The 24,888-nt window shown below is 46.2% G+C and overlaps 1 protein-coding gene and 1 long non-coding RNA gene across 2 annotated transcripts; one reads left to right on the top strand and one right to left on the bottom strand.

The window, feature by feature from the left end:
- The first annotated feature begins 830 nt into the window (after nucleotides 1-830).
- Nucleotides 831-24,236, top strand: LOC101168657 (signal transducer and activator of transcription 5B). The gene is made up of 19 exons (XM_004080779.4): nucleotides 831-1,357; nucleotides 6,575-6,706; nucleotides 7,479-7,635; nucleotides 9,288-9,377; nucleotides 9,452-9,629; nucleotides 12,490-12,620; nucleotides 14,698-14,849; nucleotides 14,944-15,099; nucleotides 15,214-15,393; nucleotides 15,635-15,722; nucleotides 17,780-17,902; nucleotides 18,286-18,378; nucleotides 19,224-19,430; nucleotides 20,026-20,120; nucleotides 20,266-20,408; nucleotides 21,006-21,161; nucleotides 21,299-21,350; nucleotides 22,399-22,506; nucleotides 22,730-24,236. The coding sequence occupies exons 2-19, from the start codon at nucleotides 6,579-6,581 to the stop codon at nucleotides 22,848-22,850; spliced, it is 2,358 nt and encodes a 785-aa protein (XP_004080827.1). The 5' UTR covers nucleotides 831-1,357; nucleotides 6,575-6,578; the 3' UTR covers nucleotides 22,851-24,236.
- LOC110017190 lies at nucleotides 18,552-20,018 on the bottom strand. The gene is made up of 2 exons (XR_002292494.1): nucleotides 19,812-20,018; nucleotides 18,552-19,723 (listed from the first exon to the last, which is right to left on the bottom strand). It is a non-coding gene; the product is annotated as an uncharacterized LOC110017190 (long non-coding RNA).
- Nucleotides 24,237-24,888: the final 652 nt, after the last annotated feature.

The following is a 24,888-nucleotide window of genomic DNA, read 5'->3' as shown; positions in this document are numbered from 1 at the left end:
TCGCTGGAACTGGAGCTAGAGCTACTGGTGCTTGAAATATTTATGTATATTTATGCGACTTTAAGAAGCGTAAAGTTGCGCAGCGCCACCTTGTGTACAGGGGTATTTCTGTTTACATTAAGCGCCATCTAATGTCAGGGAATGAAATTGCATGTTCGCTCGGCTCATCGTCAGCGAAAATCGCCTGGGTGTGAACACAAAAAACGTGGTGAAAAACGCTGGCGAATAACGCCTGGCGAATTTTCGTCCCGGTGTGTACGGGCCTTAAGGCTTTGGAGAAGAGCAGAACCACTGCAGTGAGGAGAACAAGAGGCAAGAGCCTCGACCAACAAGCAGAGCTACGACTGCCTTTATCTGTGTGTTAACCAGGACCAATATTACCCATCAGGCTAAGAGAAAAAGGTCTAAACCGTTTCAGTAAAACCCCCATTCGTTCATCACATTTACCATCATTGCCTCAGTGACCCGCTGAGCTCCTCCTGTGGTGACAGATGTTTCCAGACTGGAAAACACTGGACTCCAACAAGCTGAGACACTCCAGGAACTTTAAATTTAAGGAAACTAAGAAGGTTAAGGGCTGGGTCCTGATCGAGTTGAGAAGTTCTCGCAGCCTGCGGTCAGGTGAAGGAGCTTCCACAGGTGAGGGACGTGTCCCCCACCAGCAAAGGAGCCATCCACCATAGCTGAAGATGCCTGTCCTCCAAAGAGGTGGGGGCTTTTCCCCCCACAAGCGAGGGGCCTCCCACCCACAGGTAAAAGGAGCCCTTCCCCCACAGGTGAGGAGCTTCTCACCCACCTGTGGGCCTCCCGCCCACACGGAGAAGCAGCCCTTCCTCCACACGGCAGAGGCTCCTCATCCTCAGGTGAAGAAGCCCACCTGCCACAGGTGGAGTTGACAGAATAGGTGGATCAACTTGAGCAGTGATCACCAGGCGCGTGCGCAGAGAGGCTCCGCGTACACGCGGGGTGCCATCAGGCCTCGTTAAATATGTAGAGCGCAGCTCAGGTGTCAGCGCATGACGCCCAATAGGGAGCGGAAGGCCGGGCCGCTGTGAGCTGACAGGAGCGGCACCGGGGCGGTCACACACCCGGAAACCAGCCGCTCTGCAGCAGCGGCGGCGGCGGCAGGAGCGCACGAACCCCAAACGAACGTAGCCGGGAGGAAACTTCAAAAAAGGAGCCAGAGACACCCACCGGGGGGCCGACAGAGACCCGGAAACGCCACACTGTCACTCGCTTAGAATAGATAGAAGTTAGTTTACGGGTCTGGTGAAGTGAACAACACCGGGCTGCGAGGCTCTGTTGTGCGCGGCGCTCGCGGTGGGACTCCAGGAAGAACGGACACTGCTCGTGAACGGTGAGTGTGGGAGTGGGCAGCGTGTCTTCCTGCAGCTCGCCTGCTCTCGGTTAGCTTTCCTGGCTAGCTGCTAGCGTTCCGCCTCACCACGGAGCCGCCGCGAAGCCGCGCGCTCACGAAGGGGTTCCTCCCGGTTACCGGGGCCGGCAGCTGCGCGCGGCTCCTGAAGTAAACCGGCGGGTTTCCACCAGAAAGTCTGCAAATGCGCAGCAGCAGCGGGGGGGGCTGCCATGTTTTTGCCGCACGAAGTGCAAGGAAGACGCAGAATCACGCACGGTGTCAGCCAAAGCCGTAGTCAAACCGAAACCCGTTTAAACTGTGTGGATCTGACCTGCAGGAACTAATTACAAACATAAATGTGGTTCTTTTGCCAGCGATCTGCTGTTAATTGAACGTACATGTATTGCGTCTCAGTCCCCGGTTCTGGTTCCGAACCTTTCAGCAGTTCTGGATTCTCCGCTCTTATTGTGAAAAGCTGTGATGGTTTCATCAACTCTGACCCTTCTGACCTGCTGCTGCACATTAGGCAACTCCGTTTCAACTGGTCGATTCCTGCTCCTTAACAGTTTTAGTTTTTTCTTCTTGTATTTATTAATTAAAAAAGGAAATCTGAATTCAACCGGTGTGTTTCAGTTGGAAAAACACCCAAACGTTTCATAAAAACACTTCGAAATATTCTCAACTCAACTGGGGATCAAAAACAAACAAAAAGTAAAACCAGGAAAAGTAAATGCATGTGGCATTATGGTTTCCACAGTTTGCTGCCGAGTAAAAGCTAAACTCAAATAAGCGCAGGACTCTCCGTTATAGGAAGCCGAGACCGGTATGGTAGGAAACTATACAGATCTTTAATACAAACATGTTGTTAAAATACCAATACTAAAGGAAACACAGACGCCTTAAAACATCATGAATAAAGGAAACACTTCCTGCTGCTGAGCTGCACATTCCCAGTCCAGGGGCCTCATTTCTAAAGGTTGCGTACGCACAAAAGAAGGCGTACGCCACTCTCTACGCAATAATTGAGATTTATAAAAAGCAAACTTGACGGGAAAATGTGCGGTCCTTCACGCAAGCTCTGACCCAGGCGTACGCACAAAAACGGGTGAAATGAGAAACGGCGACGCCGTCGGCAGATGGAAGAAACACGTGAAAGTGAAAATGACAATCCTGCCTCTCATAAATAACATAAAGACTTCACAAAGCAAGTCTTACAATTAACAGCTACACGAACACCCGTTTGATCGATCAGCAGTGAAACAAACAAAAAAATCAATCAAAATTACAACAGAAATTCAAATGAACACTTATTTGCAAAAAGAAAAGTGAAATATGTTCTGCAATATTGGGATGTTGTGCAATTCATCCTCATAAATAATAGTTAACAGAACGAAAGAATGTACAAAACTGATATTTTCGTTAATGTGTCCGTCTGGCGGAGCGGATATAGGTGCGGGCGAGCGGACGGACGGACGGACAGATGTATTAATTGTCCACTGGGGAAAGTTGTTTTCATGGTAAAACATTTCTTCATAAGCTATGGAATTATGGTATTCATGCATATGCCTTTAGTTTGTTTTATTTTTGATAAAACAATGTATGGCGTATGTCTCAACCATTCAGAAAGCAACAAGAAATTACATTTGCGCTGATCAATTTCCCATTTCCACGTGGATTATTACCGACATCTGTAGCTTGTCAGATGCAATTAAATGGATGGAAATAAAATGCCCCATCTCAATGCGTAATGACACACAATGGCTGATCTTGGCTCTTAGAAGATGTGGCAAATGGAAGAATTCGGAGTGAACGCATCTTTAGACAGCAAGAAGACTTGCTGGCAAACGAGGACGAGTGGTTTATGAGCCGGTTCTGACTTCCTCGAGCCGTCCTGTTGGAGCTTTTGGGGGGGTGTAACCTGGTGCATCTGGCGCGTCGGTGTCCCCCTGCGCCTCAGTCACCACTCCACTTAAAAAGGGATTCCCCAATAATAGCCGCCAGTCTCTCATCAAGAGCGGTCAGCTCCGGTGTGTGTCCCCCCCCCCCCCCCCCCCCCCCCCCCCCCGTGGCAGACACACTCTGGCGATGCAGCGGCAGAGGTTTTTTTGCCTCGACTTTGATGTCCGACCATTTCTTTTTTATTTTGGCCACGGTCCGAGCCTGTAGCCTCCAGCATTACATTTACGGCGTCTGCCACCGTCTGCCACTCACGTGCCTTTCTGGCATTAGTAATGCCCACACTGTGCCCTCCAAACAACACTTTTCTCCTCTTTTCCACCTCGCCAACGATAACTTCTACTTCACATTGAGTGAAGTTACGTTTTTTTGATTTCCTCTCGGTGTGTGCCATGGTTTCGCAATCAATGAGTATTCATTTGTGGGCGTTTCACGGACTATTTATGGGCAACTATGGGCGTGTCATGAAGCCGTAAAAGCTGCGCTGCATTTAGAATCGGTTGTGATTTATTAAGGGAAAGATGCGTAGGATGTGCGTGCGCACGGTTTTATAAATCTGAATATTTCTGTGCGTACGCACGTCCTATGTTTCATCCGTACGCCACTTCTGACGCAAATCCTACGCAAAGTTTTATAAATGAGGCCCCAGAACGCAACAGCGCCTGATTTCAGCTGTCCTGCTGCATTGTGGGAAACAGCTGGGGAGGTTTGGGTCTCTCAGGGTCAGTGAGAGTCCTGATGCAGAACTGGGACTTGGTGAAGGAGACTAAGGAGAGGAAGAAGATTGTATTGTTACCATGGCAACATGCTGAATTGGAGGCATGACGCCGCTGGACAGAGATTATGCTCTGTGCAGATTCTCCCTGCAACTTTGTTATTTTGGTGGTAGTATTTCTTTTTGACTATCAAATATATTTTCTCTATGAATAGCTAGAAGTATTTATCAAATATTCTTTTGCTTTAATCCAAACGTGTCAGTCGGAAACATGCCGCAGAGCAGATCTCTGCTTTAGATTTGATTTTCATTTGTTTATTGTTTACCTTTGTTAATGAACCGTATCCAACACTTTTACTTCGTTTCCCATAATCCTTTTAGGTTTTAGTTGAGTGGAGAGCATTTTTCGAGTGTGGCTGAGTGTGTCTGCAGTTTTATTTGGTTAGCAAAGGTCTTTAGTATAGAGAAAGCTGTTTTTGTTCTTCTCGTTCCATGAACAATCTGACGGGCAGAACGTAGAAGCATCTTAAGCTCCGCCCTCCTGCAAATCTCTGGAACGTTGGACTAAATGTGGACATTCGAGGACCAGAGGAGGTCCTCTCCGTGTTTAGTTCAGGAGGTTAACTCTGTTTCTTAAACGATAGAGGTGTTTATGAGCATGAATGCATCTATAAAAAGCAGACGATGACATGTTTCCTCTGTTGTGAGTTCAGCAGCTTTATGGTTGTTGCAGCTTAATCCAAATGCGTGCGGCCTCATGTAAATGCTTTAGCAGTGACCCGTGTGGCTGTTTCACTCACTGAAGGATTCACAATCGCACACCTGAAACGGGCGTGTCGATCACTGACTTTGAAGAACGACTTTAACAAATGAACGGTGAGGAGGAAGTGGGAATAAAGTTCCACCCCGTCTCTTTTTATCGTCTTCTTGTAGCATTTTTCTGATGATGGAGGAAAGTATATTTAAGATTAACACTGCCTTTATTTCAAGGGCCTAAATCAATCTACTTTTGAAGCTTTTAAGTGTTTTATAATGTTCACTCCTCACTAAAACACCCCCAAAGCGGTTCTCTGAGCACCAGCCCCTCCCAACTCATGAAAACAAGGGGGCTTTCACATTGTGACATCACAAAATGAGGAACCGCCCCTTCCAGGAAGAGTCTCTGCTACCAGCCCCGCCCCCAGGCTATCAGGCACGCCCACTTTCTCAGTGGAGCTTGCGGTGATTGGGTAATCGCTTTCCTGCATATCCATCTTTGCAAAAGGTTTGATGTTTGTTTTCATGGGAGAAACGCTGACACGCTGCTTGGATGATGTCATAAAGGGGCGGAGCCTCAGAGATCAAGTCGTCTTACTTCAGGGTGGGAAAATGGGCTGTGAAAATAACTCGTATTTAATAAAAATTGGTTCTTTAGTGTGCCAAAGGTCATATATGATCATATATGATATATATGATCATAAAAAGGAAATGGCAGCCCACATCTTGACCAAGGCTAGATCTTAGGTCTGGACTCTGAGATCCTGGTCCGGTGTCCATGAATGGAGGTGTTTGGATGGATGCCACTGTGGATCCAGGCTGCTTTTTTTTTTTATAGATGTGGGCTTCATTTTTTTCCATCTAAACGCCCCTCAGTGATGCCGGTGAGTAGATGCTGAACTTTAGCTCCAGAAAAAGGTTTCCATAGTAACAAGTGATGCATCCTGTCAGGTATGTGTTGCTGATAGGAAAAGCAGAACGTTACAACTGTTTCGTTCCGTGGCTTTAGCTGACAGAACCAGTGTCGGTGCTGTTTGGATTAAATCTGCTGAAAGGGTCAGGAGTGGTTCTATTGTCCTCTCCTTTTGGCCTTCGTCCGGCTAAATGCAAACCCCACATTTACGAAGCTGTGTTGAGACGGGATTAGGATGCCATGTGGGGATGCAGCTGCATGATCAAAAACTGCCTGTTCTTCCTTTAACTCATCCATATTTCATGGCAGTGGAACCTGACAGGTTTTCTGAAGACTGGCTCAGAACTGCAGGAAGCCGTCCGTCCGTGCGTCCTCCATAGATGTGGATTGATCCTGAAGAGTGTCTGCAGATCTCTGCAGTCCTTCCAGTAATCATTAGCAAGCCAGCCTCTGCCTTCATGCTCTTACTCTGGATTTGTGTTTTTTTTTTTAAAGACTGAAGTTTTCCTAAATGTCAGGGTTTTTTTTTAAACATTAACTGCCCTCCTTATAGCCATCACATCACTCATCTATTCAGTCAGCAAGATTCCAGCGTGAAAAGTTCCACCACTGGGCTCTTAATGAGGCTGAGCAGCATGGATGATCTGAGGGAAGGACTGAAGGCTGATGGGGAGTCTTCCAGTCTTCAACACTGTCTGCTACATTGAATGCCTCATTAGGTTTTCCATGCATAGGCCTGTTTTTGGATCTGTACTCAAAGAACCTGCATTATAATAGAACAGTTTCGTTTAATGGACGTTTTCTTTTAATGTTGAGTGATAACGGTTCCACAGACTCATCCTGCCCCTGTTCTTCTTTCCTTCTGGGTCCACATCAGCACCATGTCCCTGTGGATCCAGGCGCAGCAGCTCCAGGGGGAGGCCCTGCATCAGATGCAGGCTCTCTACGGCCAGCACTTCCCCATAGAGGTGCGGCATTATCTGGCCCAGTGGATCGAAAGCCAGCCTTGGTATGTATGGACCTTCCCAGGATTCCTACTTCACATCATCCATCAGGTTTAGACGGTTTAAAGAAACGGTCAGGCAGACGGCTGGTCATGTTTTTTTCTTTTCTCAGTGTTCTGAAGTGCTGCGTTTTGTCAATCTGTTCCTGATTCTGACAGAAACCAGCCTCTAAACGGGTGGATCACTAAAAGCCTGATGGAGTTCAGACATCCAGCTTTATTTCAATGTTTGTTTGGAGGAGTCGCGCCGTTTCCAACTCTATATGTTTTCCTTTTCTAAAGCAGGCGCAAAAACCAGAGTCTTAAGAACCATTTTTGGTTTTAAAAAGACCAATAATACAATATTTTTTTGATAAATTACTCAAGCAGGAATCAATCCATCCATCCATCCATCCATCCATTAATATTTTAATTTCATTTAGAAAATTGCTTTTATCATTTTTGCAACCATTCAAGAAGGGGGGGGGGTCAAATGCGGGGCAAAGTTGCCGCTGCTGACGTCCTAGAAAGTTTAAAAAGGTAAAGATTTGTCTTCTGTCCTTCTGACGAATTACAGACTCAACAAAGCATTAAAACCAACAAAATCTAACATAACATCTTTTCTCTGCCTCCTGAAAAAGGAGGAAAACAGTTTTGTTTTTTGCTTTTTGAGTGTTTGGCCTCCATCCTTCATTGTTTAGTTACATTTAGTAATCAGGATCCATAAGAAATGCTGCAAACCAGGTACATTTAATATGTGCACCTTCATTTTTAAGAAATCTCTGCGTCTCCTTCTCAGGGATTCTGTGGAGCTGGACAACCCTGCAGAGGAGACGAAAGCCAAGCGTCTGCTGGACAACCTGGTGGGCGAGTTGCAGAAAAAAGCCCAGGTTCAGGGAGGAGAAGATGGTTTTCTGCTGAAGATCAAGCTGGGCCACTATGCGACCACACTCAAGGTACGGTTTACTCTACAGGACAGCTGACGGCTGCTCAGATGATTCTCCAGCCATCGCCAACGCGTGACCTGATCGGTGTCGATGTGCATCCTCCTTTTTCTTAAAGGCCTGAAATAGGAAGACATGCCTTTGACTAATAAATCAGACCATAGATGTGGTCAGTGTGTTAGAAAAGAAACCTGCCTTACATGATCTCTGCTAAATAAAACTCTGTTGACTGCGTTGAACACAGTCGATCAGCCGTGTGGATGAATGACGTGAGGTTCTTCTCATGCTGCTGAAGACATCTAAAGTTTGAAACGTGTTCAATCAAACGCGGTGCTCATGGAGGTTTTTGGCTTTTAGAAACTAGATTTCCTTTTATTTTGGTTCTGGAGTAAATGCCACCTTTACCCGCTGCAGTGGAGACAGTCTCTCTGCCAAACGACTCAATTCACAGGTTTTCCACACAAGTCTGTACATTTCCATTTTACTGATTATAATTTTATTCTAAAAACAATTTTTTTTAGTTAAAAGGTTTTTAAACAATAACTCGAATTAAACCAAACAAGTGGAAGCGCTTTTTCCTGAAACGATTACTTTATTACAAAATCAAGTAACTGAAAATAAAATTCCTTTATGGATTTGTTTTATGTAATAATTTGTTGTGAATTTTTCTAGTTAAGTTTATTTTATTGATTTCTTTTAGTCAGCTGCTTGCTGACGTAAACACAAAAGGATAGGCTTTTGTTCAGTCTTTTCTGCCTTCATCAGTTAGATGGTCAAAAGCGAGGGGGTCAGGCGGAGTGTCTCTCAACAAACAAAAAAAAAGTACTGAAAAATATTTCCCTATTTTGACTTCTTTTTCTTTTCCTAAAAAGTCATTAAAGTGTCTATAAACGATGAGCTTAACTCATTTGGGGGACAAGAAGGTCAAACCTTCAAAAGTGAATGTTTTTAGAGTTTAAAGGCTTAATTTTTGTGCCGTTGTTGTCTTTAGTTCAGTTTGGTACTAAACATTTTCTAGATTTTAAAGTTTTGTGTTGACCAATCACAGCTTTCCATCAGACATGTGTGAGCTCCAGAGGAAAACACGGCTGCTCTGATAGACGAGGTTGAAGAAGCTTCGCTTTGACAGACTAAGATCAGATCTCCGTCCAGGTCTCCCACTGCTGCTTAACAAAAATGTTGTTGCTGTTGACTCTGATGATTGTTCATACAGTAAGTCAAGACATATAAGAACATTTTCTACATGTCAAACCTTCACATTCATGCTCTCATGTCATGTGAAATAGGAACGACTTTAAAATGTAGAAGTTTATTTTTGCCACAAACGGTCTTGGGGCTGAGTCTCCTGAGCTGCTCTAGATCCTGTTCTGGGCTCCTGACTCTGATGGAGGCGCTTTTGCACAAACGCCGTTCTGTCTGAGTGACCCTCTGGTGTGACTGGGGGATCTGTGAGACTCACCACCGGAGCGATTCCTGCGTCACAAACGGACCAGACGGTGTAGAGCAGCTGTTGGGATGAGAGCATCAGCTTGTCTCCAAAATCAAAAGAAAGAAATAAAACATTTCTGTCTAATTTGAAGCTGCAGCTTCAGAGACCACGCTCATAAACCCTGATGCCCACCATCAGCATGGATGGCATGTTTCACCTGTGTGTCCCTTTGCAGAGCACCTATGACCGCTGTCCTCTGGAGCTGGTGCGCTGCATCAAACAAATCCTGCAGTCTGAGCAGCGGCTGGTTCAAGAAGCTACAAATGTAAGTTTTGGCGTGCCGTGTGCAGATTCCTGAAGCCAATCCTCCCAAACTGCAGCGGCCTGTTGTGCTCGTAGGTGAGCTGTGGGAATGGGCTGCAGGCCATGGACTCTCTGTCGCAGCGCCACCAGCAGATCAACCAGGCCTTTGAGGAGCTCCGCTTGGCCACGCAGGAAACGGAGAACGAGCTGAGGAAGCTGCAGCACAGCCAGGAGTACTTCATCATCCAATACCAGGAAAACCTGCGGATCCAGGGTGAGCAAATGTTTAAACGCCTCATGTCTCTGCTCTGCCCCTTTACCCCCATGCTCTTCACATTTGACTGGAAATATGTCTGAGGGGGAGGAGATAACCAGACACCTGAAGATTAGCTTCTTTTGTTTTTAACTTGTCCTGTCCAGCAGCTGAGCAAACAGATAGGAGCTGAAGGCCTCTTGTGTTGGACAGATTTTACTGTCACCTTAGGGGTTTATGGATCTTCTGACCCCCCCGGGTGTGTATTTTTATAAACCCCTTTTGGATTTGAGGCTAAACTTTATTTATATTCATTTCCTGTTGCAACCAGACGGAAAACGGAAAAAATAAGGAGAGAGCGGGATGTTAGAGACGAGGGGAGAAAGATGTTAAAAAGTAGGAGAAAGTAGAATTAAAAAAAGAAGAGGCAACACGTTGCTGGAGGTTTATTGTCGTTACTGTCAGGTGTTGGTCAAAAGGGGCGGAGCCTGTTCCCAGATGTTACAGACATACAATCTTCACACATATGTACAAAGTGAGCTGACACCTGTGCTCAGGTGAGCGTCTGCTTTCTGCTGAGATGGATGATGGAATGTAGAAAGAGGGAGAGCCCGGTCACCCCACACCAAGACCCCCGCCACCCAGACCAGGGGCAGCAGGACCGCTACAGGGGCCCCCCAACGCCAGAGAGCAAGGGGGTCACAGGAGCCCAGGAAGCAACCAGGGGGCCCGGCACCAGGCCCCAACCTCCAGAGAGCAGCCCACCACCACCCGGGAGTTCCCATGTCCCCAGACATGAACCAGGGCCCCCCCCCCCAAAAGAGACCTGCCCCACGCTCCAGGCATCCTCACCTCTGACTCACTGGAAGTCCAGTAGACAGTTAGGCAGGGGCTACTCCCCACCACCCAAGAGGAGGGTGCCCATGAGATCTGGGGGTCCCCTACACAAGTGTGGTAAAATGGGCTGACCAGGCCCCCCATCTGTGGAACTTTGGAGAGGCCCAGGACCTCAGAGGCAAGGACCAGAACCAGCACCACAGGGACACGAACACCCCCCCGGCTCAGATGTGATCCCGGGCCTAGCCAGAGAACTCGGGGATCCCTCCCCCTATGTGGAGAGAGGACTGCCGGGCCCGAGAGGCCAGCCCCCCAGGGACACGGCCTCTGAACGGGGGGCCCAGGGACAGAAGATCTTGTTTTTCATCTGTCAGGTTCCAGTATTTGGGTCCACTTCTCTGTAGCAGCAGACGGTTCTCTGAGCGGTGAGAACTGTGTGTGCTTGACTGGTCCAAACAGGAAAATCCGGTTATTCAGAATTCAGAGTCGCAGCTTCAAAGAGGCTCAAGTTGGAAAAAACCAAACTGCATCGGTGATTAGATTTTCAAATCACATCATCGCATTTTTTACTAGATTTTTTTAAACATTTGTTTAGTTAGCTACATCCAGAGGACACAAAAACTAATCAAATAATCAGTCTTGAGAAGATGATTGAGTTTTTGAAGACAGTCATGTCTTTAGGCTTTAGGTGGAAACCTTAATGAGGAAAAGGGGAAAAACCTTCAGGTTGACAAATAAAATGTTTTTGAGATGAATGGGATTCTAACCTGTGAGCAACTTTTCTTCTTCCTGTCCTGGTTTCAAGTGCGGCCACTAGGGGCCACAGTCCAGTGCTTCTGGGTGTCTGTCCCAAGTCTGGGTGAATGTCGAGGGAAGGAGATGAAAATGGAAAAGCGGAAGCAAAAAGAATCACAAACGGAACATTTCTATCAGTTCAGTTGGGATCTGGATTAACAACAACAGCCTCAGATGCTGTTGACCTGCAGGATGGAACTGTTGGTGGAAGAAGAGGAAGCAGAGGAAGAGGAAGAAGAAGAGGAAGATGTCTTAGTGGGTGGAGACAGAAATGAAGGAGGGACTCTGAATTTAGGAGAGATCCTAAAGAAGGAGTTTGCTTAGAATGTTCTGAAGGTGCAAAGAGGATCAGACGGGATCATGAACCTGAAGCTGGAGGTTGAAGGTGTGATGGTGGTTATCCCCCCCCCCCCAGGTAAGATCTGAGCTGGAGGAGAAGAAGAAATTCTGGAGGGAGATTGATGAGGAGGTCCTGGATATCTCTAGATCTTAAAGTCCAACTTTGATCATCTTCTGATCCATTTCCTTTTAGTTATAATTATGTTTTTAACCAAAATAAAACAAAAACCCGTGTCGTTTTCTAGGACATAGTGCATTAGAAATTCACCTCTGAGTTGTGGGCGGGACTGCTGGTGTGGAGTAATCCTGCTCCTACTTCCCATCATCCATCTGTTTACGCTGTCTCCTGCTAGCTTACAGCCCTCACCCCCCAGCAGAGCAGAGTGGCGAGCTTGTACGCCAGCGTCACCACTACCAGCTTTTGAATACAGCATTCTTTCATCTGCTCCCGATTTAAAACAATGTCAATCAAGAAATAATCAGACATGTAATTTTAGGCTTGATTGTTTTTATATATGTCCTCCATCATGAGAAAAATGCTCCAGGAACATGTTAAAAACAGCATTTTCATGGGACTGGGTCTTTAATGGACATGTGGGGGAAGGAAACAGAGGATGAGACTTTCTGCAGTGGCATAAACCACACATGCTGTAACTTATTTTTGTGTCACCTTTCACACTGCTGTCTGAATTCTAATGAAAGCAGGTTATGTCTTGAAGCAGGGTCACACGAGGTCATTGGTTAAATGAAAGACGTGAGGATCTTATCTGTGCTGTCTGGTTTTCCCTTGAGATTTGGTATGAGTGGAGAAAAATGGAAGCCGCGACTGGTGAATCGCTTTTTGAAAGTAATTTAGCCAGCACTGGCTGTTGCTAATGTCCGGTTTCCTTCCTGCTTCCTGCCTCTGCAGCACAGCTGAGCAGCCTTTCCTCCCTGCCGGCGGCCGAGCGCTCCCAGCGGGAAACGCCTCTGCAGAGCAAGAGGGCCACCGTGGAGGCGTGGCTTACCAGAGAGGCCAGCACGCTGCAGAAATACAGGCTTGTACGAGGACATGGCACCCACTGTCAGGAAGCAACAGAGACGCTTCAACCTCATATATGTAACAACCACATCAACCTGCTTTCCTTCAGCTTTATAGAACATTTTAAAAGCCTCCAAGTCCTCAACTACATGATATAGATCATAGAAATACGCATTATGTTTGATCCCATTCAATTTTAAAGAGTTTCCTGAATAGAAACAATGGGACCTTCCTCGCGATTTTCTCAAATTCTTTAAAACGTTTACGTCTTTTTCTTTATTGCTTTGTGTTAAGATCAGTTTAAGACGAACCACAGCCTGTGGGAAAGTGTACCAAGCAGCACGGGCCCGCTTTTAAAGGTCTCCCAGGAGGAGGGCGTAAATGTGTCAAACGCAGGAGGTGATGGGGGACAACAGCGGGTTGTTTAGCGTGGCCTTTGGAAGGAGAGCAGGACGTTAGGAAGCAAATGAAACATTGCTGAGGTCCAACTGAAGCGGTTTACTATGGGAAAGGATTTGAGACCAGAAAAACACCAGTTCGCCCGCTGACGTCAAGAGGAAATGTTTTCTAATGAACCTCGATGCAGATAGGAAGGAGCCCTTCAGTCTTTTTGAGGAACGGGTGATGTGCTGCTGAAACAAATGGTCAGATGGGTTACACGTGAGGAACGCTGTCCTCTTCCAGGGAGGACCTCCGTCTTTTTCTCTCATTCTGGTCTGCGGAGCGGCAGCATTAAGTTCTGAGCTTTTGTGATCTCCTGTGGACTGCCCTTCTTCCAGATGCTCTTTGGGTTGTTTGGATGAAGTCACCTTCACGAGGCGGGTCATGTGACGTGTACAGTGTCAAAAGTGACCTTCAGTTATTGATGGGACGATTCCATTCAACATGCACGACGAGACAAAAGCAGCCAAGAGCTGTAAAAAATATAAGTATTGGATATAAGTAGTGTGGCGACTGAGAGCTCCTCCCTCCATGGTGGATCATAGAGCTGAGGAGTTGATCTGTAATCTTTTGCTGGGTGGTGCAGAAGACAGGTGTAGATGAGGGTTCAGGTGAGCTCTGCAGGTGAGTGCCACAGCCTCAAACCGTTGACTGGATCTGAGAACTGGAGCAACAGAGTCTGACGTCACACACATGGTTTACCTCCAGCTTCAACCAAATGACGCCATCGTCAGTAAGCAGTGATTGGTCCTGGTCAAAGCTAAAAGTTAAAGTCCCATCACCTGTGTGTGTTATTTGTTCACCAAATTCGACCCCTGCCCTGGGGGAGCGGTGAGCTGCAGACACAGCCGCGCTCGGGAACCATTTGGTGGTTTTACCTTAATGCTGAGTGTCAAGCAGGGAGGCATTTTTTTTACAGTCTTTGGTGTGACTCTGCCTGGATTTGAGCTCACGACCTTCCAGTCACCGGGTGGACACTCTACCACAAGGCCACTGAGATCTGAGACAACATTTCTATGGCATTCTGACCTATCAGGAGTGAGCTTGTTGGAAGTACACACCCCTACCTATTGAACGCGGGTTCAAGAAAATTTGCCAATCAGATGTTTTGAATGTTCGATGTGAAACCACATGCTTCTGTTGAGACATCTGATTGGTCAGTTAGAATCAGAAATACTTTATTGTTCCCACACGTGGGAAATTTGTTAATAACTTGAAAAACTCTCAATGAAAAAACTATCATGACAAAAAATTGTCATGATAAAATTTTTGTTTAAGTTTTCATAGAACGGTTCTTCTGACCAATAGAACGACTAACAGCTGTTTGTTTCTCTATAGACATTTAAGGGATTTTGGCTTCTTGGAGTCAGCGGGTACTTCCTGTTTGGAACCCCAGGGGGGGGGGGGGGGGCACTCAGTCCAGGTCTCTAACACAGTCAATGGTGTAAACCAGAGACTTCCGATGGTCCTTTTGGGCTGATTAAAAGTGAGCGTCATTTGGATCATCTGGACAGGCTGGTAATCTTGTTAGATCATTGCAGAGATCAAACCGAAAGACGGCGAGTGTCTAAAGAAGGAGATGGATCGTATTAACAGTTCATTCATGGAAAAAACTTGATGTATTTCTTGTTAGGAACCATTGCTTCTTCTGTGCAGGACCTGGCAGAACAGCACCAGAAGACCTTGGCGTTGCTCAGGAAGCAGCAGACTTTGATCCTGGATGAGGAACTCATTCAGTGGAAGAGAAGACAGCAGCTGGCTGGGAATGGAGGTCAACATGAGGGGGGGCTGGACATTCTGCAGTCCTGGTACGTCTTTGGTAGACTGTCCGTGGGTCGCCTCTCAACAGGGAGACGTTTGACTCCACGCTCAGGTCTCACGCCCGCTCTCCCTCTCATGAAGGTGTGAGAAGCTGGCCGACCTGATCTGGCAGAACCGGCAGCAGATCCGGCGCTGCGAGCATCTGACCCAGCAGCTGCCCCTGCCGGGCCCCATGGAGGAGCTGCTGAGGAAGCTCAACGCCGACATTACGGACGTCATCTCTGCCCTGGTCACCAGGTGGGACACGCCCTTCTGACCTTCTGGGAGATGTGGACGTTTGGGTCGCTCAGACGGTTGCTTAAAAGATGACGTTGATTTGGTTTTGTCCCCCCCCCCCCCCCCCCCCACCAGCACATTCATCATTGAGAAGCAGCCACCCCAGGTGTTAAAGACCCAGACAAAGTTTGCAGCCACGGTCCGCCTTTTGGTGGGGGGAAAGCTCAACGTCCACATGAGCCCCCCCCAGGTCAAAGCTGCCATTGTCAGTGAACAGCAGGCCAAGGCGTTGGTGAAGAATGAAAGTACCAACAGGTGAGCAACAGGAACCGCCAGTTAGACAAGATCAAAATTGACATTTGATCAAAACGGACCTTCATGGCACCCGTTACCTGACGACACAGATCTAGTTCACGCATTTCTATGGATTTTGTAACCATTTATGATTGGATGATAAGTCATTGTGAGCAGTGATAAAACCGGCTGCAGCTGTGAAACGCCCTAAATGATGGGGAATGGATGTGATGGGGGGTTTGTCTGTCGTTTGTGTGGACAGTGAAAGCAGCGGGGAGATCCTGAACAACAACTGCGTGATGGAGTATCATCAGGCCACCGGCACCCTCAGCGCTCACTTCAGGAACATGGTACGCCTTCAACAAACCGTTCCTCCAAAGCACCTCCCAAACTCTGATCTGTCATTGATCCTGCATTCTGAGCATTGATCTGTCTGCAATCCCATTTGGTCAAAGTCAACTTTACTAGTAGAACCTTGATTCTGTCTTGTACTGTCTGGAAAAATCAGGTACATGTGGTTACCATTCAGAAGAATCCTGTCCTCTCTGGTGGGACTTTTGCTCTGTTGGGTTTCCCACCAGTGATTCTTCAGACACATTTCCCATAATGCATTGTTTTGTAGTCATCAGGGCTGCTTTCAGTCAGCGTAGTACTAAAATTCCAGCTGAGTTCACTCAGGTTGGTGCCTTGCTCCCGCCCCTTTCTGGTGATATTTTTTGTGATGATTGACAGTTGATGTTGGAACAAAAACATACATAACACACCAGGTGATCTGCGCAGCGTTTCCTCCACCTGGGTGGTCTCAAACACGCTTATTGTTTATCTTGGCTGCACCTATTTGGTGTCGCCAACATGAATTTCCATCCGTTTTGGAGCTTCTCTCTGATCTCAGGTATCTGTAACGATTGTTCTGATCTCCAGTGAACAGCGCCCGTTCTTTTATGAACCACAGTTTGAATTCAACTATGAAAATATAGGAGTGGATGACCGGCTGCTCTGCAGTAACTTGTGACCAGGGTTTAAATGTGCAAAAAGTCATAAGAAAGAAAATCCAAAATGATAACTCTGAATTTTGTTTCTCCTTTACTGATTTGTGTTTTTAAGAGTAAACTTTAAAAAATAAAACATTCAACACAGACTCAAAATTGGGAGCACAAACTCTCTGACTTCTCCACCTTAAATTTCAATAAGTCCAAAGTGTCCAGTTTCACTGACGATCATCTTCAACCACACTGAGGGTCTGTTCAGAAGAACCATTGATGGAGGTTACAGAACTGTAGAATTGGAGTCTTCTTTTGTGTTTAATGGTTATACTTCAACAGTGTTAACTGAACTGTTTTAATAAGGATGTTTAAATGAGGAAACAGTAGATATAGAAGATAAAATAAACAGAAATGAATTACTGATTTATTTACTTAGTGATTTTTTTTTTAATTGGGTATTTTATATTTTTGAATGAGAGTCTTATAAGTAAATTTTGTACAGAACAAAGTTAATAATAGATTATAGTTAATAGTATAGTATATGTTCCATACAAATTTACTGGCTGTTAAACACTCACAAGTTGCGTGCATGCGTGTGTGTGTGTGTGTGTGCGTGTGTGTGTGTGTTGAAGTTGCGGCCCTCCCGCAGCTAGACCCTGCCTTCAGTGGCCCCCAGGTAAATTGAGTTTGAGACCCCTGGTGTAGCTGCTTCCAAGGATCCAAACTTCTGGTCTTCCGGATCCAAGAGGAAGCCAAAGCCCCAGCTAACACTGACGGCGCCGGTTCTTATCATTGAAAGAACGGTTTTACACCCATTGGTGCTGTCGGGCCGCTCATGCCTCTGATCAAGAGGACAAAGTTTGTTTTAGATTTAAATGTAAGTAAAGACTGAAAGGTGTAGCATGTTTGAGTTACACCCCCCTCAGAGGCATTATTAGCTTTAATTATAAGGTTTATGAAAATAGAATGCTGAATAGTAAAGTTAGACATCTGGAGCAAAGAGGAAACCTGCAATCAGATGTGCAAGTTATCAAGTCCCAAGTCTCTAAATGTGAGACTTACAAGTGCCTTCTAGTCTGCGCCTCCATATCTGACTGAGTTGCATTTCTATATCACTAAATGAATATAAATGCCTGGAAAAATGACATTTGTTCTCTTGCTTGATGGCTTCCACTTTCCTGCTCAGAACCGGCATGTCTCAGCCTTCATGGGGATGCACGCCGCTCCACTCCTCTGGGCCTCTTTTGCTTTCAAACTTGTGGGTGTGTGTGTGTGTGCGTGGGTGGGTGGGGGACATCTGCACATTTCCCACTGAAACATGCAAACCCTGAAGTACTGTGCCAAAGTGTGGTTCCCGTGCCAAAGTGTGGTTCCGGTGCTAAAGTTTGGTTCCCGTGCTAAACTGTGTCATCTGTGTTTTCCAGTCGCTGAAGCGAATCAAGCGCTCTGATCGCCGTGGCGCCGAGTCTGTGACGGAGGAGAAGTTTACAATCCTGTTTGAGTCTCAGTTCAGCGTCGGAGGCAACGAGTTGGGTTTCCACGTCAAGGTTAGTCAGGTTTCTGTGCCCCCCACAGTAAATTTCCATGGGGGGTAGATCCAATGGAAATGTTTGGGTCGGTTTGATCCGGTTTAAACATTTTAGTAATAAAATCTAAAACAAACAATAATGATTATTTCAGAATAAAAGCTTTTGTCTTTTAATTATTTATTATTAAAGATATTTAATAGTGTTTTTTTTCTGTTTTGCTTAATGTCTTAATTAAAGATTCTGTAAATACTTAACACAGTCAAAGAAGGCGGAGCTTCTCTGTGGTGCAGCAGTTTGTCAGTAGAAGCCAGCGGCGCCAGAATTCACAAACTGTTGAGGTTTCATTTCAAACACATCCCTAAAAAGCCTTGTGACGATGCGTTCATGCTCATGTGACGCAGACCATGTCGCTGCCTGTGGTGGTGATCGTCCACGGGAGTCAGGACAACAACGCCACGGCAACGGTCCTGTGGGACAACGCCTTTGCCGAACCTGTGAGTCCCTAATCGCACAAAAACTGGAGCTTTAGTACAACACAACCTCATATTCCCTGTGATGCACAACAAACAAACACAAACATGCATCCATGAGAAACTGAGTATCTGCTGTCGTACATGTTGTAGCAAAAATCTTCATTTGGAGCTTTTTTTAAATTTTTTATTTTAGATTTTGGTGGTTCACCTCTGTGATCAGTCTGCACAGGATAGAATAGAATAGAATAGAAAAGGTCTTTAATAATCCCTGAGGAAATTTAAAAAAGTAAAATGAGGAAAATGTCCGCTCGTCTCACTGTCCTTTCATGAACAACACAAATCTTTAAATCTGTGTTTACTTATTTACAGATGGAGAAATGCTGCTTATTGTTTTATTTTCAAACACAAACAGGTTGAGGTTTGATGGCACATTTCATTTTGTGTTTTTTATTATTAGCAAAATGATAAAATATAAATCATAACACAAATAAATAATTATTATTGAATAACAAATGATGATTAAATATCATTTGGCTAAAACATTTCTCCAGAAGTCTTCAGAACTGATGTCAGTTTTCCCTGACCAGCTTTGTTAGTGCAGCTCGTTTCCTTGAAGTTATGAATAAAGTTTTGGTTTTAACGTGCATAACCGCTGAACATGAAGCTTCTCAGTGTGAACCATCCACCTGAGCAGCAGGAGCATCCTGCATAGACACAGATGTTCTTCCTTCAGTGGTCCAGTTCCAGTCAAAGGGCGTCGCCCCTCTTTGGAAATGTCTCCACATCAGGACGTTCTGTCTTCCCCCGTGGTGTGTTCAGGGCCACACAGACTCCTGTTGTCCTGATGCTGCTCCTCTCTCCATCAGGGTAGGGTGCCCTTCGTGGTGCCCGACAAGGTGAAGTGGCCTCAGATATGCGAGGCTCTGGACATGAAGTACAAGGCGGAGATGCACACCACCCGTGGGCTGACGGAGGAGAACCTGGTCTTCCTGGCGCAGAAAGCTTTTACCAGCAGCAGCAACAACCCGGAGGATTACCACAACATGACCGTCTCCTGGGCCCAGTTTAACCGGGTGAGGGCCCCTGTCACCATGTCTCTCATTTGGATGCAGATCAGCTGTTTTCTGGTGCAGGGGGACCTCGGACTGTGTGGACATCCTCCAAAACTGTCATAGCCGTGCAGATGAAATTCATCGGCTCCTTACCCAGTCCCAAAGTCTGGGAGTGCTGTCTCTGGGGCAACTGTTTGGGGTTCTGCCCACCGCGTGGGGCTTGGCACCGGTTGCAGGTTCCTCTCCACACACCCCTGCACTGACTCGGCCTGGAACCTCTGCAGACCTTTTATTCCAGCTGTGAGGTTTCAGGTCTCAAACAATTGGATATTAAGAGGAAAATAAACAGGCTTGTCAGAATGTGTTGGTATAACAGTGTAGAGAATAAGTATTTGTACTTACTTTGTGATGTAATCCTGGTTTCAACGACTGAGGTCAAAGGTTTCCTGTAGAAGTTCAGCAGGTTTGAACTGCAGCTGCTCTTTTGGTCCATTCCCCCATGCAGATCTTCTCGAGAGCTGTGATGTTTTTGGGCTGTTCAGTCTGAATGGGAATTGAAATGCTGGTTTTACAGCGTCCATCATGAAAGAGTGACGGTGTTTCCTGGTTTGTGCAGGAGAACTTGCCTGGTCGCAGCTTCACATTTTGGCAGTGGTTCGATGGCGTGGTGGAGCTCATGAAGAAACATCTGAAGCCGCACTGGAATGATGGGTAATAAATCTGAGCTTCTTTTTCTTCCCCAGAGGGAAAACAAATCTGCAGAGACTTTTAGTTTTTTTTTTTTTTTTTTGCTTTAATGTTTCTGATCTGACACGCTCCATCCGGTCTGCATTTTTTTTGGGGGGGGGTGGTTCAGGGCCATCCTGGGGTTTGTCAACAAGCAGCAGGCGCAGGACATGCTCATGTCCAAACCCAACGGCACCTTCCTGCTGCGGTTCAGTGACTCGGAGATCGGAGGCATCACCATCGCCTGGGTGGCGGAAAATCCCAACAAACAAGGTGGAGTCCCGTTTTTTTCCTGAATGCATTCACATGTAACGGTTACGGTTACGTCAGGCGTGCTGGTTCTACTGGGCTCAGTCATCTTTAAGGTAGTGTCTGGAGGAAAACGTGCAAAAGTATTGATTTAATTCAGCAAAAAGCCACGTTGTGTTAAGGTAGACGCTCACTAATGGGCTTTAATTATTTCATCATTTGTTGCAGACATAAAAAACCAGGATGACGTCAAATGATGGTGTTTTTACAAACTCTGTGGAAAATTATGTCTGCCTTAATAAAAGCAGTAAACCTTTCTTCAGTTGAAGTCATCGGCTATGATGAACTGTCGATGAACAAAGTTGTTTTTAAATCCAAATCTATGCTAAATTGAGTCCTGCTGAACCTAATGGACGGTGTGAATCCAAATCAGTTTCGTTATACCTGTAGAGGAGAAATAATACAAGCTGTAGTAGTTTCACTAAAGAAATGGGCAAAACCTTTAAAGACACGGTCAGATGTGCTTGTACAGTCAGGAGAAAGGCTGCTCTGCAGCATGAAGGGTTTGGGAGGGGTTGATGAGAGCAGACTGCTGCATTCATGCCTCTGACTCGTCTGCAGGGGAAAGACTGGTTTGGAATCTGCTGCCGTACACCACCAAAGACTTCTCCATCCGCTCGCTGGCGGACCGCATCAGTGACCTGAACCATCTGGTGTATCTGTACCCCGACCGGCCCAAAGACGAGGTCTTTGCCAAGTACTACACGCCCCCACTGTGTATGTGTCCGAACGCCTGAGACTTTGCATGAGCACATGGAAAAGATGCTAATCGGTGCCGGTGGCTTTGGCGAGCAGCTGCTGCGTAAACACCATGACGCTTCTCCAAAATGAACCGCAGTGTGTTTGTGTTGCAGCAAAAGCGGTGGATGGATACGTGAAACCAGAAATCAAACAAGTGGTTCCCGAGTAAGTCTGAGCTTTTCCTTTGACTCACATTTAACCGTCATGGTAAAGGTTAGAGTCCAGCTCAATGGACCCATCTCATCACACGGGATGGTCAAAGTGTGACTTGTATGGGGCGGCCGTGGTGCAGAGGTCCCGCAGTTGACCTCTGGTTGATCGCAGGTTCGGTTCCCGCCTTGCCCGGCTGTGTTGAGTGTCCTTGGGCAAGGCACTGAGCCCCACGTTGCTCCTGGTGGTTATAGGTTGGCGCCAGCGTTCAGCAGTAACCGTGTGAATGTGTGTGCGTCGCTGAAAGGCTGTAAAGTACGTTGAGAAGAAATGCGCTATATAAGTATACATCCTTTACCAAACCTCAGATGAGTGATGACGAGAGAAAACGGCTGCAAATTAGACCTGCACGATAAATCGCAAATTTATTGTTATCGCGATAACGAGCTGTGCAATACGCACATGGCAAAAGATGGTGAAATAGCAATACATGGTGACCTCAAGTTTGCTATTGACGTATTTAACGAATCAAATGAATCCCTTTATGCATTTGACCAATCGGATGGACGCCTTCACGTTGTTGACCAATCGGATGGAGTCCTTTTATGTTAGATGTTCACCTCCTATGTGGACGAGGGTCATTTGTAATTTAAGTTTTGTTGACTTTTACTTTAACTGTTGCAGTGAAATGGAAATAATCTTTTTAGCTGTTTTGCTATTTGTTCATGTATGGCAAGTTATATCGCAATATTGATCACTATTATCGCAAATCACGCGTTTTCCTCATATCGTGCAGCTTTACTGCAAATGTTCAGGCGTTTGAGCTCAAATGAAATCCAACCGGCGGTTCCAACAGCCCTCCCTCTGTTTTGATCCAAGCTGAACTGGAGCGGAGCTCAGCTCACCTCTGGGGATCTGTCAAACCTCGTTTTCTAGTGGAGAATGTTCTATGTGGATATCTAAAGAGCAAGTTATGGTTAATATTCTGGTTACACAGCAGCTATCAGCATCAGGATCATGGTCAGCAAAGAAATGTAACACTGCTGCTGCATCTGTCTCACAGGTTTACCTCTCCAAACCCCGAGCCCAGTGGGGTAGCGTCTACCTTCATGGACCAGGGCGTCCTCCCCCCTGCAGGCCATTCCAGCAGCTTCACCATCTACCATCCGGTGTAAGTCCAGTTCTTCCTCAAACGGCGTCAGTGCAGCTGTGGAAAATGACCAGAATCCAAATCATTTGTTGCTTACTAGCTCTGAGGATACAGCTCTGATTAAAGCCCGTAGACCTTTGAACTTTCGGTCTAAGCTGCTAAAGTGGGGGTCAGTCGTTCCATCAGGTGTTTCCTGTCTGACCCCCCCCTGACCTGCTGCCTGTGCTTGTGTCGTCCCCATCAGCGGTGACAACATCCTGGACACAGACGCAGAGTTTGAATTGGACTACCCCATGGACGTGGCCCGTCACGTTGAGGAGCTGCTTCGCAGGCCTGCCGTCAACCAGTGGAGCAGCCAGCAATGAGCCCAGCCCCCAGACCTGAGCCCCCTCCTAAATAACACAGACCAATTGTTGGACCACAGCCCAGACGACGACTAATACTAAAAGATTAAAATAAGTGCTTTCATTAATAAGTAGCTTTAGCCTTTTAAGGTTTTTATCTTTTATGTTCATTCTTTGAGTAACAACACAACCTTCCTCAGGTAAAAGTGCAAAGCACATTAGTGGGACTGAGTGGAACTGAATTTTCTTACCAGAATCCCACTCCTGGTACCAGATTTAGGACAGCATCACCTGTGAAGAAACCAAAACTAATCATGAACCGGTCAGTTTACTCCCCTGTAGGAGACGACACCTCCCTCAAAGAGCAGAAACATCAGAAGCTGCGTTTTCTCGTGGACCCCGTCGCTGACCCGTCAGGACCGACCTGCTCACGCCTCATACAGGCGGTCCTGCAGGTGTGGAGCTGCATGACCGCTGCTCACCTGGGACATTCAGATAAGCTGTGGAGTCCTCCTGTCAGCTACATTCATTTTAAGGGGACAGCCAACATTTTTTAGACGTAGTTTATGAAAGTTTTTGTCGACCCGTTTAGATATTGTTGAAGAACTGAGGAGCTGCTTAGTTTTTTTATTCATTCGTTTGGACCAAAACTGCTTTTCTCCTATCCAGAACACAATTACACTGACATTTTTTCTCTGAGCAGTTTTTTATGTAAATTTTGACATAGTCTATTTTTACATGAGCAGGAATTTCACACGTGCCTGAGACGAAACCAGAGGACGCGCAGAAAATAGGCTTAATAATTCTAAATTCTTCTTTGTCTTGGAAATAGTTGAACATGTGCTGAAAATGGGTTATAATTGATTGTTTTCACCGTCTGGGCATGTGGTGAAGGCAGAACACCGCCACCGCGGTTAGAACTTAGTGCCTTAGGGGCGCCATTAAGATCAGCCACCGTCATGTGACCCTGATTTCAGATGTGCTTTAAAACCCCCAGAAAAGCAGATAAAATATGTTTACAACCTCTAAATTAGCTGAGATGAGTCTGAGAGACGGCCGTTCATGCATGTGTTCACGCACACAGACGTGTTGGTGATGTGATCACCGCGTTCAGCCTCCTCCCGCCATACGGCGTCACGGTGAACTTTTGGAGATGATTCCATGCAGACTTTCAGTCTGCACTAACGTAGTTTAGGTGCTGAAATGGGACGTAGGGTTCTGCCAAGTGTTCGTCTTTAATGCTTCTGCTCTCTCTAATGCTGCCTTACATTAAGATGTTCCCAAGGGCTGCACTCTGATGCTAACTGTTGTTTTTCTATGGAGTTGTTTACTTTAATTGCGGTACAATATATTGTTCGGACAGATTTGGTACATTCTCTTTAAATAAAATACGGTGTCCTTACTTTTTGCCGAGCACTGTCATCATTTGATTCCCTGCTCAGGGTTTCACTGTGGTAAGGGTGGGGTCAAAATGACCCCCCCCCCCCTCCATTGAGGTGTTCTCCCTACCATGACAAAGGTGGATAAAGCTGGAAAGATTTCATGTAATCCATGGACACCAATGAAGATCACAAATCATTGAAGAAAAAAGGTTCAGAGCAATGTCTAGTGGGTCTAGATGACCCAACTCCCAATGGTAAAGTGCCTTAGCAGGGCTAGATGGCTCCGCCCCTCTTTACCTCAGAGTCCAAGAATACTGAAGGTCATCTGGCAGGACTACAGAGTCGATGCCAGCTTTTTTTTAAAGTGCAGTGGGTGGTTCCATCTTTCATCACATCTTCCTACGTTAACCAGGTTAAACGATGGATTTTAAGTTCTCTTGTTCTCCACACGACAACTTTGGCGTAGATTTAGTGGGGGAGGGTCAGAAAATGGTGGCACCAGCTCACCCGGCTGAGCAGCTTTTGTTTACCAGTTGATTAGTCGGGGGTTCAAATCCCAGACTGCACATGATCGTTGTGCGGTTGGCACTCAACCCCACATTGCATCCAGTTACTCTAATAAATCTGTAAAATCTTTAACCCTTGTGCTATCCTAGGCACGTTAACGTTGGGTCATC

Source organism: Oryzias latipes, chromosome 19 (assembly GCF_002234675.1).
Source record: "Oryzias latipes chromosome 19, ASM223467v1".
NCBI lineage: Eukaryota > Metazoa > Chordata > Actinopteri > Beloniformes > Adrianichthyidae > Oryzias > Oryzias latipes.
The sequence above is the reverse complement of the archived record's forward strand: the minus strand, read 5'-3'. Positions and strand labels throughout refer to the sequence as shown.

What these genes read in the sequence shown, in the direction of transcription:
- LOC101168657 (XM_004080779.4), top strand. Translation starts at nt 6,579, where the DNA reads ATGTCCCTGTGGATCCAGGCGCAGCAGCTCCAGGGGGAGGCCCTGCAT. An exon ending in ACAACGCCTTTGCCGAACCT is followed by an intron (nt 18,379 to 19,223) that starts GTGAGTCCCTAA and finishes TCTCTCCATCAG; the next exon opens with GGTAGGGTGCCCTTCGTGGT. An exon ending in ATCAAACAAGTGGTTCCCGA is followed by an intron (nt 21,351 to 22,398) that starts GTAAGTCTGAGC and finishes TCTGTCTCACAG; the next exon opens with GTTTACCTCTCCAAACCCCG.